Source organism: Humulus lupulus, chromosome 7 (assembly GCF_963169125.1).
Source record: "Humulus lupulus chromosome 7, drHumLupu1.1, whole genome shotgun sequence".
Taxonomy (NCBI): Eukaryota; Viridiplantae; Streptophyta; class Magnoliopsida; order Rosales; family Cannabaceae; genus Humulus; species Humulus lupulus.
In genome coordinates, this window is record NC_084799.1 from 14,988,965 (window position 1) to 15,006,802 (window position 17,838).

The 17,838-nt window shown below is 43.6% G+C and overlaps 2 protein-coding genes across 2 annotated transcripts; one reads left to right on the forward strand and one right to left on the reverse strand.

Annotated features, from left to right (window-relative positions):
* Positions 1–12,097: 12,097 nt before the first annotated feature.
* Positions 12,098–16,411, forward strand: LOC133790777 (zeta-carotene desaturase, chloroplastic/chromoplastic). Its single transcript, XM_062228537.1, has 14 exons — positions 12,098–12,586; positions 13,075–13,199; positions 13,433–13,567; positions 13,699–13,771; positions 13,927–14,000; positions 14,089–14,193; positions 14,351–14,595; positions 14,707–14,794; positions 14,994–15,036; positions 15,126–15,282; positions 15,390–15,518; positions 15,634–15,706; positions 15,789–15,953; positions 16,106–16,411. The coding sequence occupies exons 1-14, from the start codon at positions 12,415–12,417 to the stop codon at positions 16,271–16,273; spliced, it is 1,752 nt and encodes a 583-aa protein (XP_062084521.1). The 5' UTR covers positions 12,098–12,414; the 3' UTR covers positions 16,274–16,411.
* An 80-nt stretch (positions 16,412–16,491) lies between these two features.
* LOC133790778 (DNA damage-repair/toleration protein DRT102) lies at positions 16,492–17,764 on the reverse strand. Its single transcript, XM_062228538.1, has one exon. The coding sequence runs from the start codon at positions 17,643–17,645 to the stop codon at positions 16,710–16,712; it is 936 nt and encodes a 311-aa protein (XP_062084522.1). The 5' UTR covers positions 17,646–17,764; the 3' UTR covers positions 16,492–16,709.
* Between the last annotated feature and the right edge of the window lie 74 nt (positions 17,765–17,838).

Genomic DNA, 17,838 nt, shown 5'->3' on the forward strand with positions numbered 1-17,838 from the left:
AGCGTCAGTCAAAACAGCAGCGGTTAGAGAAGCAACCGATTACTTTTACGGAGGAAGACGCAGGTCACGTCCAATTCCCCCATAATGATCCCTTGGTCGTAGCAGTCCAGCTCACCAACCGGAAAGTGAGGAGAGTGTTGGTGGACAACGGAAGCTCGGTGAACCTCCTATTCCGATCCACATTAGAAAAGATGGGTCTAACCGTCACCGAGCTAAAGGCGACCTCCATGATTCTATATGGTTTTTCGGGAGAAGGATCGGCAGCGATAGGGACGATCGAGCTGGTGATCACCCTAGGAGAAGAGTCTCGGACAGTCTCCAAGCTACTGGAGTTCGTGGTCATTGACTGCTCCGCTGCCTACAACGCCATTTTGGGACGGCCTACGCTCATAGCTTTCGAGGCCATCACTTCCATTCGACACCTCGCCATGAAGTTCCCTACTTCAACAGGAATCTGCACCATCAAGGGCGATCAGCTCGCTGCCAGGGAATGCTACAGCATTTCCATGAAGGGAAAGTCTAAACCCGGGCAGCTGGCAATGGCCATTCAGGGCGAGGAGGAATCTCAGGGACCCTTGGCGGCTCCTGAGATTGAAAAACCTCAGAATCCCGAAGAGGAAAAGATCGCCTTGAGTGAGGACATTGACCCCCGAGTAGGCGAGGACAGATCCGAGCTCCAGGCTATTGAGGAGCTCGAGGAGGTGAACATTGATAAACAAAATCCGTCACGGACGGTTAAGCTTGGGAAGAACCTCTGCGACAAGAGAAAGGAGGAGCTGATTACGTTTCTGAAGAATAGCTTGGACGTATTCGCATGGTCCCACGAGGACATGGTGGCGATTAGTCCGAGTGTCATCATGCACATGCTCCATCTGGATAAAAGCGTTCCTGCCAAGTCTCAAAAGCAAAGGCGTTTAGGAACAACCCGAGCTGAAGCCCTAGAAGAAGAAGTGGCCCGACTCAAAAAGTGTGGCTTTATCCGCGAAGCCAAATTTCCAATTTGGGTCGCCAATCCCGTGCTAGTTCCAAAGCCCAACGGGAAATGGCGGACTTGCATTGATTTCTCCAACCTGAATAAAGCCTGCCCCAAGGATTGCTTTCCATTGCCTAGGATCGATCAGTTGGTGGATGCTACGGCGGGACACGAGCTCATGTCCTTCATGGACGCGTACTCAGGCTACAATCAGATCGCGATGAACCCGGCGGACCAGGAGCATACCAGCTTCATGACCCCAACGAATGTCTATTGCTATAAGGTCATGCCGTTTGGTCTGAAGAATGCCGGAGCTACCTACCAGAGGCTAGTAAACAGAATGTTCACGGACCAGATCGGAAAGAACATGAAGGTGTATGTTGATGACATGCTCGTCAAGTCAAAGACTGCCGACAACCATGTTTCCGACCTGGAAGAATGTTTTAAAATACTACGGGAATACGGCATGAGGCTCAATCCTCAGAAATGCACGTTCGGTGTCGCATCAGGGAAATTCCTAGGGTTCATAGTCAATACCCGAGGAATCGAGGCAAACCCCGACAAAATCAGGTCACTGCTCGAGCTTCCTTCCCCCAGGTCGCGGAAAGACGTCCAAGGCCTCATAGGAAGAGTGGCGGCACTCAACCGGTTCATTTCCAAATCGACCGACAAGTGTTTGCCCTTTTACAACCTGCTCCGGGGAAACAAGAAATTTGAGTGGACAGTAGAGTGCGAAAACGCATTCCTCGATCTGAAGGCGCATCTGGCTGAATCGCCCGTGCTGTCCAAGCCCAGGGCAGGAGAGCCTCTTTTCCTCTACATGGCCGTCACGGAGGATGCAGCTAGCGCCGTGCTAGTACGAGAAGAGGACCAAGTTCAAAAGCCAGTCTACTACATCAGCAAGAGACTCCTCGGAGCAGAGTCACGGTACCCACTGATGGAAAAACTGGCGTTTTGCCTAATCACAGCCTCGCGAAAGCTCAGACCGTATTTCTAGTCCCACTCGATACACGTCATGACCGATCAGCCTCTAAGGCAGGTTTTGCAAAAGTCTGAAGCATCGGGACGTTTGTTAAAATGGGCGGTCGAGCTCGGTCAGTTTGAGATCTTCTATACTCCACGAACTGCAATAAAAAGTCAGGCGTTGGCTGACTTCGTGGCGGAATGCGCGGGATTCCAGGAGGATCCATCAGAAGGCCTACTTCAAGTCGCCTCGCCGCATTCGTCGTGGAAGATCTTCGTTGATGGTTCATCTATCGAGAACGGCTCCGGGGCTGGAATCATTCTAATATCCCCCGAGGGACATAAGTTCCACTCGGCGCTAAGGTTCGGGTTCAAGGCGTCCAACAATGAGGCAGAGTACGAAGCTTTGTTAGCTGGGCTAAGGGTAGCTCAGGAGTTAAAGGCGAGCTCCGTCCAGTGCTTTAGTGACTCCCAGCTCGTGTTAAACCAGGTTCTAGGCGAATATCAGGCACGGGGACCGAAGATGGCCGCCTATTTGGCGAAGGTAAAAACTGAGCTGTCCGCATTTGAGCGAGGATCGATCGAACAGATACCTCGGGAACAGAACGCCAACGCAGATGCTCTAGCCAAACTCGCCACCTCGGGAGAGACAGAAACCCTGGGGTTAGTGCCAATAGAATTCTTAAAAGAACCAAGTATAGAGGGAGATTGGGCTGAGGTCGAGATGATTGATGCCAGGCCGACCTGGATGACCCCCATTCTTGAGTATCTCGTCGAAGGCAAGCTGCCTGAAGAGTGTAGCGATGCACGGCGAGTCTTGTATCAAGCTCCGAGGTACACGCTGGTCGATGGTGTGTTGTACCGACGTGGACACTCCCTACCTCTCCTCCGGTGCGTTCATCCAGATGAGGCACAGACCATCTTGCAAGACATTCACGAAGGATTCTGCAGAGACCATGCTGGGGGGCAAAGCCTGGCCTTGAAGGTTCTCAGGCAAGGTTATTACTGGCCAACTCTGTCCAAAGACTCGATTTCATATGTGAAAAAGTGCGACAAGTGCCAGCGCTTCGCTGCGGTTGCCCGAGCTCCTCCAGTCGAACTAAAAATGATCTCGGCCCCTTGGCCATTCGCTGTTTGGGGGATAGATTTAGTAGGCGCCCTGCCTACTGGAAAGGGCGGGGTCCGCTACGCCGTGGTGGCCATCGACTACTTTACTAAGTGGGCCGAGGCAGAGCCGTTGGCAATGATAACATCGAAGAAGGTACTCGACTTTGTGGTTAAAAGCATCATCTGTCAGTTCGGCCTGTCGAAGAAGATTGTCTCCGACAACGACACTCAGTTCGACAGCGACCTGTTCACTGAGTTTTGTGAAAGGCACGGGATTGTGAAAAGCTTCTCCTCTGTGGCCTATCCTCAGGCAAACGGCCAGGTCGAGGCTGTCAACAAAACTCTAAAGGCGAGTCTCAAGAAGAGGCTAGATGAGGCAAAGGGGGTCTGGCCAGAACAGCTCCCCCAGGTCCTTTGGGCATATCGGACCTCGCATCGAACTCCTACGGGTCACACTCCTTTCTCCCTAACCTTTGGGAATGAAGCAGTCCTCCCCGTGGAAATTAAAGTTCCGTCGCATAGGGTCCAGTCCTACAACCAAGATAAGAACCACGAGCTCCTATGCCATTCCCTAGACCTTATCGATGAAAGGCAAGAGGATTCGCAACTCCAGCTCGCCCATTACCAGCAAAAGATCGCTCGCTACTTCAACGCAAAAGTCAAAAAACGTACCTTTAGCGTTGGCGACTTGGTCCTAAGAAGAGTTTTCCTGCCCGGAAAAGATTCCAAGGATGGAGTCTTAGGACCGAACTGGGAAGGACCATTCCAGGTCATTGAAGTCATCAAGGAAGGAACTTGTAAGTTAGCTCGACTTGATGGAGGGGCAGTCCCACGTACTTGGAACGCCATCCACTTGAAGAAATATTATCAATGATCCACTTGTAAGGCCTGGAAGGCCACTTTTTATGTATTAATAAAAATCAAGTTTTTCTTTTTTTTTTTTGCAAGTGTAATCTTAAAGTAACCACGAAAGACCCTTTCCCAGTTACTTGGGGGGCATATGGTACCTGGATATAACCAGGTCTCCTTAACGACTTAGGTGTTGATTCTTATCAATGTATAAGGGTTAACGCGAACTAAGTCCTATCCTGGTTTTAACCGGGTCATAAAACTTAGAAGTTAACTTAAATTTATTGATCGTGGTTCTTCTTAAAGAGCACGAGATATGGATAAAAAGTTGACGCGAACTAAGTTTTCAAAATAAGCTCCTGGTTTTAACCGGGTCATAAAACTTAGAAGTTAAGTTAAATTTATTGATCGTGGTTCTTCTTAAAGAGCACGCGATATGGATAAAAAGTTGACGCGAACTAAGTTTTCAAAATAAGCTCCTGGTTTTAACCGGGTCATAAAACTTAGAAGTTAACTTAAATTTATTGATCGTGGTTCTTCTTAAAGAGCACGAGATATGGATAAGAAGTTGACACGAACTAAGTTTTCAAAATAAGCTCCTGGTTTTAACCGGGTCATAAAACTTAGAAGTTAACTTAAATTTATTGATCGTGGTTCTTCTTAAAGGGCTCGGGATATAAATAACGGTTAACAAGAACTAAGTTTATCAAACAACAAAATATGTGTATTATAGCCGAAAGCATGAAGAAATACACAAGTTAAAATTGCAAGGCAAATTGTCTCGAGGAAAAAATACCTCGTGCTAAAGATTACATAAAATACTTCAAAATAAAGAGAAGAAAAAAACGCCCTAAGCCCCGTCGGTCGGCCCCTTGGAGGTCGCGGTCTCATCCTGCTCCGCCGCACCAGAGGCTTCCCCAGTCTCCGAAGGCGGCACCTCTTTGTCAAAGCGGGCTTGGAACTTCATCAACAAGCGCGCCCAGAGACCCGACGGCATGAAGGAGAAGTCAGCCTCCGGGTTGTGGGCCCAGCAACGATAGAACAGTTCCTGCATGGACTGTTCCGAGGTGGCCCGTTCAGCTTCAAGGGCGGCCTGGGCCTCGGTCTTCGCTGCCTCGAGGTCAGTTCGTGAGGTGGCAAGGGATGTCTCAAGCTCTTTGAACTTCGAGCGGGTCCTCTCTAACTCGGCCTTCGAGGTCGCCAGCGCATCTTTTGCCACCTGAGCCTCCTAAAGGGCGGCCTGGCGACCAGCCCTCATCTCCTCGAGCTGAGCTCTGGTCCTGGCGATGCCTCGGTGTACGGCAGCGATGCCCTGCGAGAAATGGGAGATAAATCGGCTAAGTGGAAAAATAAGGCGGTGTGTAAGGGGTAAAGCCTTAAAAGAATGGGGCAGCTTATCGTTAGGGTCATGTCCATCGATGACTCTATTACGTGGACCGGGCTCAGTGTCTCAATAGCCCGGAGCTCCTTCTCTTTGAACTTGTAGAAATGTTTGACGGCGTAGCTCGCCGATTCATACACCGTCCCCCGAAAGGCTTCTGGGAACTTCTCCAGATCCTGGGCGTCGACCGTGATGCGTACGCCGGGGGCCACTACAGCCGGAGTCACGACCTCCGTTCCCACGTCCTGGACGGCTGAGGGAGATCGCTGGGTCGGCGGGGGCATGTGTCCTGCTTCGCCAGCAAGAAGAATTGCCCCCCCGACCTGTGATGGTGGGGTTTTTTCCTTCTCCTTTGCCGGAGATTTGGTGGAGCCCCCAGCCGTGCTCTTGGACCCTCAGAGCCTTTTCAATCTTGGCCCTGCCGGGGGACTCCCCCCGAAGTCTATGTCCCGCACACTATCCTCGGGCTGAGACATCTCTTCTACGAAAACAAAAAACATGGTTATTACAAGTTAGCAATCAGGCAGAATAAAAGCAAAAGGTTAAAGGCAAAAAGTATACGAATACTAAAGGAGCCCTACCCCCCGAGCTGGAAGAACCTAAGATGATTATTTCCCGAACAGGCGCAAGTTCTGGGTCCGGTTCTGACTCGGGACTAGACTCTTCTACATACTGCCTAAGCCCCGGAGCATAGATACCTCTCTGGAGTGATAGCCATGTGCGTAAATTGGTCCCATACTCCTAAAAAATGATCGACCTAAAAGCTAGGGTGTTATCTACTACTATGGTACCCCTAGGCCGACTATCCTGGTGATCCAGCACGAGCCGGTCAACACAATAGAGCAGGAGTGTGTTCAGGTCCGGGTTCCTTCGGTGGCGATGGACGATCTGCCTAGGATTGAACCTAACCAGGCTGGGGTCCGCAGTGGCCCTATCTACATTCCTAAGCAAGAGAGGGTTACCTTGGTCGGAAGGACCCGCGGCTGCTCCGGATTGGATCCTCTCCTCGTCCACCCCTTGGGCGACCTCCAAGTTCCTCTTCCTATTCCTCACGAGCGGAACTTCAGCCGTTTTGTCCTCCTCATCCTCCTCTTCCGCGACCTCCTCCACGGTGATAGGTTTGTTTGCGCGAGCTGGGGGCGGCCCCCGAGGCCTCTTCAGGTTCAGAGTCTGATTTGGAAAAATCAGTTTGCAGAACACCATCGTCTCGTCCGTCACGAGCACGCGATAGTCCTTTTCACTGGGGGGCAAGCCCACCAGTGTTTCATATTGACCCCCGAGGGTCGCAGACTTCTCGGTCCTCGCGTAGATGGCTGCAAGATTAGGCTGGAATCAGAATGGAATACGGGAGGAGCTAAAATTAAACAACACTTAAAAGGCGAGCTAAGGTCAGGTTTCACTTACAAGGACGGTTGAAGTAGTGGTGCTCACAGTTCCGGAACCCAGTTGACATGAAGAACTGGTCCTTGAAGTCATTTGGATGGCTTGGCAGCTCGATGACCGCCGCCGTATTAGGAAAACAGGTTAAATAGTAAAACCCGTCACCTCGCCCCCGCTGATCCGGGCTGGCTTTGAGGCAAAAGAAATATAAAATATCAGCAGGAGTAGGGACCTCCCACTCCTGCTTCTTGAACAAGTACCTCAACCCTGCCAACAGACGGTAGGAGTTGGGGGGGAGCTGAAAAGGGGCCAACCCCACGTAGTTCAGGAAATCAGCGAAGTACTGATCCAGGGGGAGGAAGGCCCCTGCCTTGAAGTGTTCACCACTCCAGGCCGCAAACGATTCGTCTAGCGGCGTGCAGCTCCGCTCGCCCTCCGCAGCAGGTCGAGCTATGACTGAGGCTTTCCCCAGTGGGATCTTGTGGGTGAGGAAGAGTTTGTTGATCTTCACCTGATCGGTTACCTTTGAGACGATTCTCTCCGCCTCAAAGAATGCGTCGGGGGCCACCTCGACTTGTTTCTCCACGGCCGGCCCAAAGTGGGGGATCGGCGAGCTAGGCATCACCGCCTTTCCCTTCTCCTGCCGGGAGGCCGATCTTCCAACGTTCTTCTGAGGAAGGTTCTTTTTTGGAGCCATCTGGTCGCCTAGTGAACACAAGAAAACATTTTAGAAAAGGCGACCCAAGCGGGAGGAAGAATAATTATTATTTGCACGAGCTGAGGAAAGCCCAGCTCGTGGGAAGTGGAACCACGCGGTTCAGTGAACACGCGCGTATACTCCCAACAGATCCCAGATTACTCGGAATTCGCGTGTTAGGAGGTTCAGAGTGAAATTTGCCTTGGGAGGAAAGTTTCAGTAGGCAGGAATTGCAAAACCGCCCATGAGGCGTATTCCCTAAGCTACCCGGTTTTGCACCCAAAATTCCCAAAACTCCTACATAGAAAATGTCCCAGAAAAAGCATCCTGAAACCCAGGCTCTAAGGCGATTTCCTACAACAAGTATGGCCTAGCCTAAAGAGGACTGTCACCCTCCTTATCCACGCAACCCAGAAAACCCTTGCATGCAGCTACAGTAAAATTTTTTACCTAAGCTACAGTAACATGTTTTCAAAATGAACAGGGTCAAGAAACTTACAGTATATGGCTGGAAGGTCGAAGAGAATGCTGCGTTGATAGGAGATTCGTCGATGAAATAGCTTCCAAAGCTTCGGAGAAACTCGTGCGCCTAAGCTTCTTGAACAATGAAAATGGCAGCAACGAAGGCGAGGGTTTCGTTTTTCTGAAAGTTAGAGAGGGAAGAAGGAAAGAAATTTGGGAAATTTTGAATGAAGGGGTGGCCCGTGCGTAGGGTGGCCACCCCCTTTTTATATACGTGAAGGATCACGTGTAGAAGGCTCTTGGATGACCCTAGTGAGGGATCCGAGGCCTTCCACTCGAAATACGAAACGACGGCTGGGCTTAGACTAGGCCATTAAATGCGGTTCTCGTAAAACGTACCGTCACCACCCACGACGTTCCACGTATCAGACGCCTGCACAAAAAGTGGAATGTGAAGGGTTGTGGGGAAGTCTAAAAGCCCCTACTGTGGTCTTCTATATATGATGTCATATACCACGAGCAGGAGCTTGGGGGGCAGATGTACGCCCTGGTTTTCCCACGGGCTGATTAGCAGGTCGAGCCTCGGACTAATCAAGGTTAGTCCGTAAACTTCCCTAGGTCGGAGATCCTGTTTTCCAGGTCGTATCCCCTTAGCTCGAGGCATCCTCAAGAACTCGCCAAGGCTGCCCAAGACTGGGGGAAGGAATCCTTGAGGCCGAAGGTCGGGTCAGGGAAGCAGCTCGTGGTACGAGCTGCTTCTCCTAGATCTCTGACCCTTTGTAAAGTCAACACACGCAAGATAAACGTGCCTATATTTGACATCACGTGTCTGATATCTCCCTAACTTCTCGGACACGCAGCAGGAACGTGCGTATTCAGACACCCACGGCTGGGTTGGGCCGTGCGGCCCATTATCTCCTTATCTATCGATTTGACCATACTTATGTGTCAGGTTTAGGAATTAATCATGAGTGTCACAGAGTTGATATGACAAATAATAAGGTCACGGGATGACCTCCTTACCAACTTCCAGGTGCCTCCTCCTATAAATATGGAGACCCTGGGAGTTGATAAGGGTTGGAAAAAATAGTCTCAGAAGAGATATACACTTTGTAACCAAAAATCCAGAATATATCAATAATATTGACTAGTGGAGTAGAAGGATTTTAACCTTTGAACCACTTAAAAACGTGTCTTGAGTCACCTAGTTCATTCTCTAAAATTTCATCTGTGACGGTTCTACTTTCAGCACTAATCCATTTCTCTTCTTCTCTTAATTACCTGTTGGCGAAGAACCGCGTCAACAGGCATTATAACGACATAGTAAAATAATCTATATATAAATTTTGGCATTATAACGATATGGTAAAATAATATATATGTATAATTTTTGACATTATAACGACATTATAACATAATCTATATATAAATTTTGGCATTATAACGACATAGTAAAATAATCTATATATAAATTTTGGGATTATAACGACATAGTAAAATAATTTATATATAAATAATAGCTAAGTAACTAAACTAAAAGGCTCGGGAAGTAGCTTATGTTGACCACAATTTTGGCCAACGATGAGTAAACGTCAAAACTACAATGAACCTTCAAGAGAAAAATACGACACAGATAATTTTCTAGTGGTTCAGCCCCAATTTATTGGTAATAGCCTAATTCACTTGAAGTTGTGATATATATCCTACACTTAAGATCAGATGAACTTGAGCCAATTGAGTTTCTTAAGTGTAAGTAGGAAAATACATAGTTTCTCTCTCTAAACTCTCTTAGAAAATGCCCCAAGAATACCCCAAGTCACAGTCCCAAAGTCTCCAAACTAGAGAGTTTTTCTCAGTCTAAAAAGATCAGATCCCCAAAATGATGCCATGAGCCATTTATTTATAGGCTCATGGATCGTACATCAGATATTCCCTTTGACCGGGTCCTTTCTGTTACTCTTACAATATTTTGTTAATAATAATATTTAAAATACAACAATACACTACTTCTTTGGGATAATCTGAGAGATTCCCTCGTAGGCACGACTGATTCTAGTCTAAGCTGTTGATGGAACTTCACTTGCATAACAATAATCTATTCAGAAAGTCGACGACACTCCTTGGAGAAAAACTGGTCAGCCAAAACATTTGACCGGTCGGCCATGTACTCCACTGGTCGGCCAAGCACCTCACTGGTCGGTCAAATACTTCACCGGTCGGCCATGCATTCCACCGGTCTAACATGACACATCTCTGGTCAGTCAAAAATCTTCACCGGTCGGACAAAAATTCTATCAGATCGGTCAGATCACTTTATCACAACTCCGAAGAGCCAACACATTTATTGACTATTAATGTGCCATTTACTGACCATGCATTGCCACTTGTCACTTCTGATTACCACGTCATCGAACTGAAATTTTGGGGATAACAACTTACCTAAAAGGTCTTCGTAGGCTAGCACCACCGACATAATTTCTCCTAGATCTTAGAGCTTTAAAGAATGCTAAGATGATTTTTAGGCAGAGTGAGTGAAAGAAAATGAGGTTTTGTATTTCAAAATGAATTTTGGAAGAGCCTATTTATATAAAAATCTTGGGTTACTATGTTGCATAGTAAAATAATAAAATATCTAAAATATCAAGCATAGTAATTTGCTGAAGTCATCACTGTATCACTACTGCATCAACATGTGGGACCCATGGGGCAGACCCCGCTGCAGGACCCATGTGAACCCTACTGTGGGACCCACTACGAACAGTGTCATAAATAGTACCTGGTGAATAGTAACCAAAAAAATGAAAACTTCACAATCTTATTATATTACTTAGTTCAACATTTTTGACTCACAAACTTTTTTGAAAAAAAATTCTCTAACATCCATAAATTAATTATTTTAATATGTTATTTACTTCAACAACTTAGAATTGTTAAAATCCCACAATAGAATACTGTTACAATAACTATATCCCCAACAGTCAGGTTACTGTTTCCAACAATCAGATCATTATTCACCAATGGTCATAACGGTTAGTTTTTGTCTTATAAATACTTGTTCCTTCAACCATTTACTTGCAACAACTTTTTCATCTCTTATCCTTCTAGATAAATTCATCCTCCAATCATGAATTTCTTTTCATTGCCCATAAATTTAGTGATTGTTTGCTTGTAATTTGCATTATTATTCTATAGGTATTATACTAATGAAGTGCCCATGGGTATTATAATTGCGTTTTCATTAGTTATTCTTCCACTTCACTTAATAGCTCCAGCCTTCAATTAACATTGTATTGTACTCAAAAGTATGAATAAAAATAATATATTCTCTTATTTTCATAATTGTTATAATACACTAGTAGAATGGAGTGGGAGTTACAAATAGTTTCCTGAAAATGACCTAACAACTTATTTTCATCACATGAATAAGTTATAATACCACAAAATTTTATATGATAATGTACATTATAGTTATAAATAATTACATTTTAGAAGTCATTCATTTATAACTGGCCCAAAGTAGGACAAGTTTTTATAATAAAATAGAAATTATTCTTATATCGAGAAACAATTTAAATCTTGATTTCACTACTTTAAATTATCTAGAATTTCGTAAAAATGTGTGAGAGGTCCCCTATAACTATAATGTACGCCTCATATATTTTTTTTTAGAATTACAACTGATGCATGTTTCTAAAATGGGAAAAGAATTTACCAGTGTCTCCTTATATATTTTAGGGATTATACTTTTTTGGACCATATATTTTATCTTATTACTTCTTTCAACCATGTGTTTTGATAAATTATTTTTTAGACTATATATTTTATAAAATAGTTCAAATAGACCCCTAAACTCGATTTTGATTAATTTTTTTTTAACTAAAATCAAAAATAATTCAGAACTAAAACATAATCATTCTACCTAACAATTGTGTTGTTATATTCACGTTTTTTGTTCATCAAAATGCGAGTTTATAAGTCTATTTGAAATATTTTACGAAATATAAGACTCAAAAAGTAATTGATAAAAATACGTGATCTAAAGAAAAATACAAACCCTTTATATTATATCAATATTCATATGTAAAATGATACCATTATTTAATTTTCAATAATAGGTTGGGACAATATCTATGCATCCATTTTCCGTTGTCTAATACTATCATTGTAATAAGGATATAGATCCACTCCCAAAACTTAGTGGCGCACTACACTACACTGACCTAGTAGAGTTAGATGGAGGAACGACCACTCTCATGACTCATCTCATCTCATCTCATCTCATCTCATCTCATCTCATTGTTTCCCTTGTTGTTTGACTCTAATTCAATTCATTAATTAACCTCCAAAGGCAGTCCAAACCTCACTCCTCCGCATTACGTGTCTCTCCCTAAGCTCTCAATTAGCTGACAAATTTCCCAACCCGAGCATCTTCTCCGCCTCAGATACTCAGATACCTCTCTCTCTCTCTCTCTATATATATATCGATTATTGGGTTTGGTCTCCGTTTATTCCAACTTCTCTGCCTCTTTTTACAGCGCCTGATGCGCCAACCCAGTAGCTGTAGCTATAAAGGGCTAATTTTTGGTCTCTGAAGCTTCAATTATGGCTTCTTGGGTACTTTTACCGGCCTCGTCCTTCACTGGAAATCGTTTGGAAGTTGTTGGGTTCGCATCCTCTTCTTCTCGCTCTTTTGTGAATTCGCTGAGGACTCGTGGTGGGTCTTTCTGTGTTCGCTCTTCTTTGGACTCTAATGTTTCTGACATGAGTGTAAATGGTAATCCTTTCTTCTTTTGGGGATATTGGTTTTCTCTGATTAATGGATATATATGTATATATATATATATTTTGTTGACATTTTTCTTCATTTGACTGATACTATGTCTATCTTTATTAGAACGTGTACGCTGATAAGTTTTACAGTTTGCACTATGAATTGACTGACTTGTTATCTTATTTTATCTGTTTTACATGGTACGACTAAATTGAGCAAGTATTTTTGGGCTTAAAGCAATTCCTTTAAACAAATTGGGTTGGAAATGGCTTTGCCAGACATCCCATGTTCCCATTGTTATCATATTTAATGGGGAAAAACATCAGAGTTTATTATCACTTATGGGATTAAATAAGTACCTGATCATGCAGTTGTTGTGTCAATAATAAAACAAAAGTATAGACTGCATCTCTGGTTTAGGACAAGCTTACCTGTTGTTGAAGCTTCTAGTCTTGTTCTTGTTTTACTGATTTGCGCTCTTGATCAATCAGCTCCAAAGGGGTTGTTTCCACCTGAACCTGAGCACTATCGAGGGCCCAAGTTGAAAGTGGCTATCATTGGTGCTGGATTGGCAGGGATGTCAACCGCAGTTGAGCTTTTAGATCAGGGCCATGAGGTTCACTTCCCTTTTCTAACTCATTGCAGTGTTACTTTATGTTTAAAAAGTCTTTCCTTTTTTCCTTCATTACTTGGATACAATGGCTCTCCCAGCACTATGTTACCCCCCAACTGAGATCATTGGAAGTTTGGACATTTGACTATTTCAGAGTGATTTCTTCCAGTAAGCTTGTGTTATATGATTTTCTTATTCCAAGGACAGCAGTTATAACTGTAGTTGGGTTTCTTCAGGTGGATATATACGATTCAAGGTCTTTTATAGGCGGCAAAGTAGGATCTTTTGTTGATAAACATGGAAACCACATTGAAATGGGACTTCACGTTTTCTTCGGTTGCTATAACAATCTTTTCCGGTTAATGAAAAAGGTGAATAAAGATGTTACAAGGAGTCATCTGTATGGAGAATTTTTAAAATTAAGCATTCATGGCATCTGCTATTTTAGACAATATGCTTATATGGTTTCTAAAAGTTTTATTGTTACTCCATTTAAATTTAGGTTGGTGCAGAGAAAAATCTACTTGTAAAGGATCATACTCACACTTTTGTGAACAAAGGGGGTGAAATAGGTGGTAAGTTCGAATGCTTGACCTTATTGTATCACGTCTTACCTTACAATTGTTTCCAACTAATTTTTGTTTTCAAGGTTTTCTGCTTTTTCCAAACCGGGGACACCTGTATGCAGTCTTAATCCTAAACATACATTTCTCATTTTTTGATGAAACAGAACTTGATTTTCGGTTTCCGGTCGGGGCACCATTACATGGCATTAATGCATTTTTAACTACAAATCAGCTAAAGGTACTCCTTATAGCTGTACAATGCAGTCTTACCACACCATTTTTGAGTTGCTATTACATATTTTCTTCTTGACATTTTTTATATGCAGACATATGATAAAGCTAGAAATGCTGTGGCCCTTGCCTTAAGTCCAGTTGTTAGGGCTCTTGTTGATCCAGATGGAGCCATGAGGAACATTCGAGATTTGGATAATGTAAGAAATCTATTTGTATAATTTTGTATTCCATTCAGTGTGTGTATTTAACAACTTGATCCTCATTTCCTTACATACATTTGTTCTTTACAGTTTTGGCTTTCATCATTCTGTGCTTTAATTATGTATTGTGATTCTTAATTGTCTATTTTCACAGATTAGCTTCTCTGATTGGTTCTTGTCCAAAGGTGGTACGCGTACGAGTATTCAAAGAATGTGGGATCCTGTGGCATATGCACTTGGATTTATTGACTGTGATAATATCAGTGCTCGTTGTATGCTCACTATATTCTCATTATTTGCAACTAAGACAGAGGCTTCCTTATTGCGCATGCTCAAGGGTTCTCCAGATGTTTACTTGAGTGGTCCAATAAAAAAGTACATTACTGACAGAGGGGGCAGGTAATGTTGAACAACAGAAAACTTTAGATGGAATCTGGTCTATTTTGATTATATTTTCACCTTTTTGGGGTTATTTCTGAACATTTTCAGTCTTGTCTTCTACTGGTATAGGTTTCATCTTAGATGGGGATGTAGAGAGATTCTGTATGATAAATCTGCTAATGGAGAAATATACGTTAAAGGATTAGCCCTGTCCAAGGTATCATTTTCTCATGCTGTAAATTTTCAATCTTGGGAGATTCATTGTTTGGATCAAGAGCTGGCAACTCTACTTTACAAGTGCTGGCCATGTAACTTGAGGCAAAATAATTTTACTATCTGGGATTTGTTTGTTTGTTTGTTTTTTCTTTCTTTTTCAACTTTAAAGCCTGATAATGTATTCTTTTACTTTATCTTAGGCCACTAACAAGAAAATAGTCAAAGCTGATGCTTATGTTGCAGGTTTGTAGTATACTCTCTTTTTCCTCTGTCAATAATGTTTGTTCATGTCAGGTGACTGTTGTGTCTAAATCTCTGTTTGTATGGTTCAGCATGTGATGTCCCAGGAATTAAGAGATTACTTCCACAACAATGGAGGGAATCAGAATTTTTCAATAACATTTATGAACTAGTAGGAGTGCCTGTTGTCACGGTGCAGCTTAGATACAATGGCTGGGTCACTGAGTTGCAAGATCTAGAACAGTCAAGGTGCTTTTCTCATCTACATCTGATTCTTTCAACCTATTTGAGTCCTGTGAATAAGAAGACATAGATTTGCTTCGTTTCTTTATAGCCAGTTACTTTTTTACTTTTAGGCAACTAAAGAAAGCTGTGGGATTGGATAACCTTCTTTATACTCCAGACGCAGATTTCTCATGTTTTGCAGACCTAGCACTTTCTTCTCCAGCTGACTACTACATTGAGGGACAAGGTTCACTTCTCCAGTAAGGAAAACATTACTACTATTTTAACAGTTATATTTCCCAAAATTTCAAGTAATTCAACGAAATGCTTTGCTTTTGTGTTCAACTTCCTTCCTAATACTGACTGGTTTTTCAGATGCGTTCTGACGCCCGGCGATCCTTACATGCCCTTAACAAATGAACAAATCATAGAAAGAGTGGCAAGACAGGTTGTTACCCTTCTAAAGAACTTTTTAGGTCTCATTTGGAATAAGAAATGTTATCTGTTTACTTATGTTTTTACTTCTCCAGGTTTTAACTTTATTCCCATCATCCCAAGGGTTAGAAGTTACTTGGTCATCAGTTGTTAAAATCGGGCAATCTCTTTATCGAGAGGGCCCTGGTAAAGATCCATTCAGACCTGATCAGAAGACGCCTATACAAAATTTCTTCCTTGCAGGATCATATACAAAACAGGCAAGTTCACCTTTCTTTGGAAATGGTGGTTACAACCATATTCCCAATGAAAGAAGTTCTAGTATATGCATAGTTTTCATAACAACTAAATTGGTTTAAATGACTCAAAGAAAGAATTTTGAACACAAAATGCTTGCATCCATCTTATACAGGATTACATAGACAGTATGGAAGGAGCAACATTGTCTGGCAGACAAGCTTCTGCGTACATATGTGACGCTGGCGAAAATTTGGTCGCTTTGCGGAAGAAGCTTGCCATTGATTTCGACGAACTCCTTGAAGAAGCTTCCAATACTACTGACGAACTTAGTCTTGTTTAAATCATCATATGAGTGATTATTCATTAACTTGCTTTGAGCATTAAGCAAATCCCACCTCATATTGTCAAAGATTAGGTGGTGTTATATTCCAGTCATGTATTATTTTGTAACATAGTAAAAAATGTAAGTTCAGTCTCATTCCATGGAACCATTCTATTCATCTTAATCATAATTAAGAAGAGAAAATAATACAACAAAATCAAAAGTTGAGATAAGGATACACACGCAAGATGTTATTAATAGACAAATAACTTGTTTATTATACATATCCAACATCAGCTTCATCCAAAATACTCATAACTTGTTTATTATACACACACACACACACACACACACACACAACATCAGCTTCATCCAAATTACTCAAAACCCTTTAAAGAAACCAGCTTTAAAGACCTTGAAAGAAATCAACTTACAGTAGCATATTTGGATCATTTTACTTTGACCCATTTTCAGATTCTTTCTCAATAGCCTTCTTTGCAGTCTCAAGATCTTCATCGAAGAACATGTCCCAATGGCCATCCCACTTGATGAAAAACTCAGTCTCTTCATGATACTGAACTCTATGAACATCGCCAGCAGGAGTGAACAAGTAATCCCCAATGGTCAAATCGAATCTTTCCTTCTTTGTCAAATTCCACACCGTCTTCTTCCCTTCAATCACAACCAAATCGTGCCCAAACGTGTGGTGGTGAGCAGGCTCAACGCTCCCGGCTTTGAACCTCACTATCGCCGTAGTAGGAGTTTCTCTTAAGATCTTCATGGACCCACCGGGGATCATATCGATCGGACCAAGCACCCGACTCTTCACCAAATTACATATCGAGCAAGTGGAATCTTCAATTTTAGGGAGTTCGGCACCGATCTTTGGCATCTCCGTCAACGAATTTTCTAGAAAACTTTTAATCTCCTGCGGCCATGGCTCGGACCCGGAGGCAGGGCACGGCGATGTGAAGGGAGTCTTGAGCCAGGTATCGAGGATTTCGATGGCGGATTCCGGTGAAGTCGACATGCCGGAGACGGCTAGGACATTGGAGTTGTTGATTGATCGAGCGTTAAGAGCCTCTGCAGGCGTGAGGCAAGTGGCCGCGAGAACGCCTGGGAACTTGTTGGCGAAGATGGCGACGCCGACACCGGTTCCGCATGCGAGAAGGCCACGTGTCTCGACTGCTTTGGAATCATCGGAGGATGCTGCGACAGCGGAGGAGACTCGGCGACCGACCTCAGCAGCGACGGAGTAGTAGGAAGAAGTGCCGAGGTCCTCAACTTCGATGTTGAGGGAGCGGAGGTGGGCGACCAAGGTGTCCTTGAGGTCGCAACCGAAGGAGTCGGCGCCGGTGATGATCTTGATGGGTTCGGCGGAATCGGCCATCGGAGCCACGACGGTGGTGGAGGAATTCAACGGTTCAGGAGTTTGGAACTTGGGAAGTTAGTGAGTGAAGTGGTAGGTAGAGTGGAAGCGATTTTTTTTTTAAAAAAAAAATGTTAGCCGAATGAATCTGTACCTAACATTGGCCTATAGGGGGGCAAAATTAATCTTAACTAGAAACAAAATTTTTCCCAAA

What these genes read in the sequence shown, in the direction of transcription:
- LOC133790777 (XM_062228537.1), top strand. Translation starts at nt 12,415, where the DNA reads ATGGCTTCTTGGGTACTTTTACCGGCCTCGTCCTTCACTGGAAATCGT. An exon ending in AAGGATTAGCCCTGTCCAAG is followed by an intron (nt 14,795 to 14,993) that starts GTATCATTTTCT and finishes ACTTTATCTTAG; the next exon opens with GCCACTAACAAGAAAATAGT. An exon ending in TAGAAAGAGTGGCAAGACAG is followed by an intron (nt 15,707 to 15,788) that starts GTTGTTACCCTT and finishes TTACTTCTCCAG; the next exon opens with GTTTTAACTTTATTCCCATC.
- LOC133790778 (XM_062228538.1), bottom strand. Translation starts at nt 17,645, where the DNA reads ATGGCCGATTCCGCCGAACCCATCAAGATCATCACCGGCGCCGACTCC.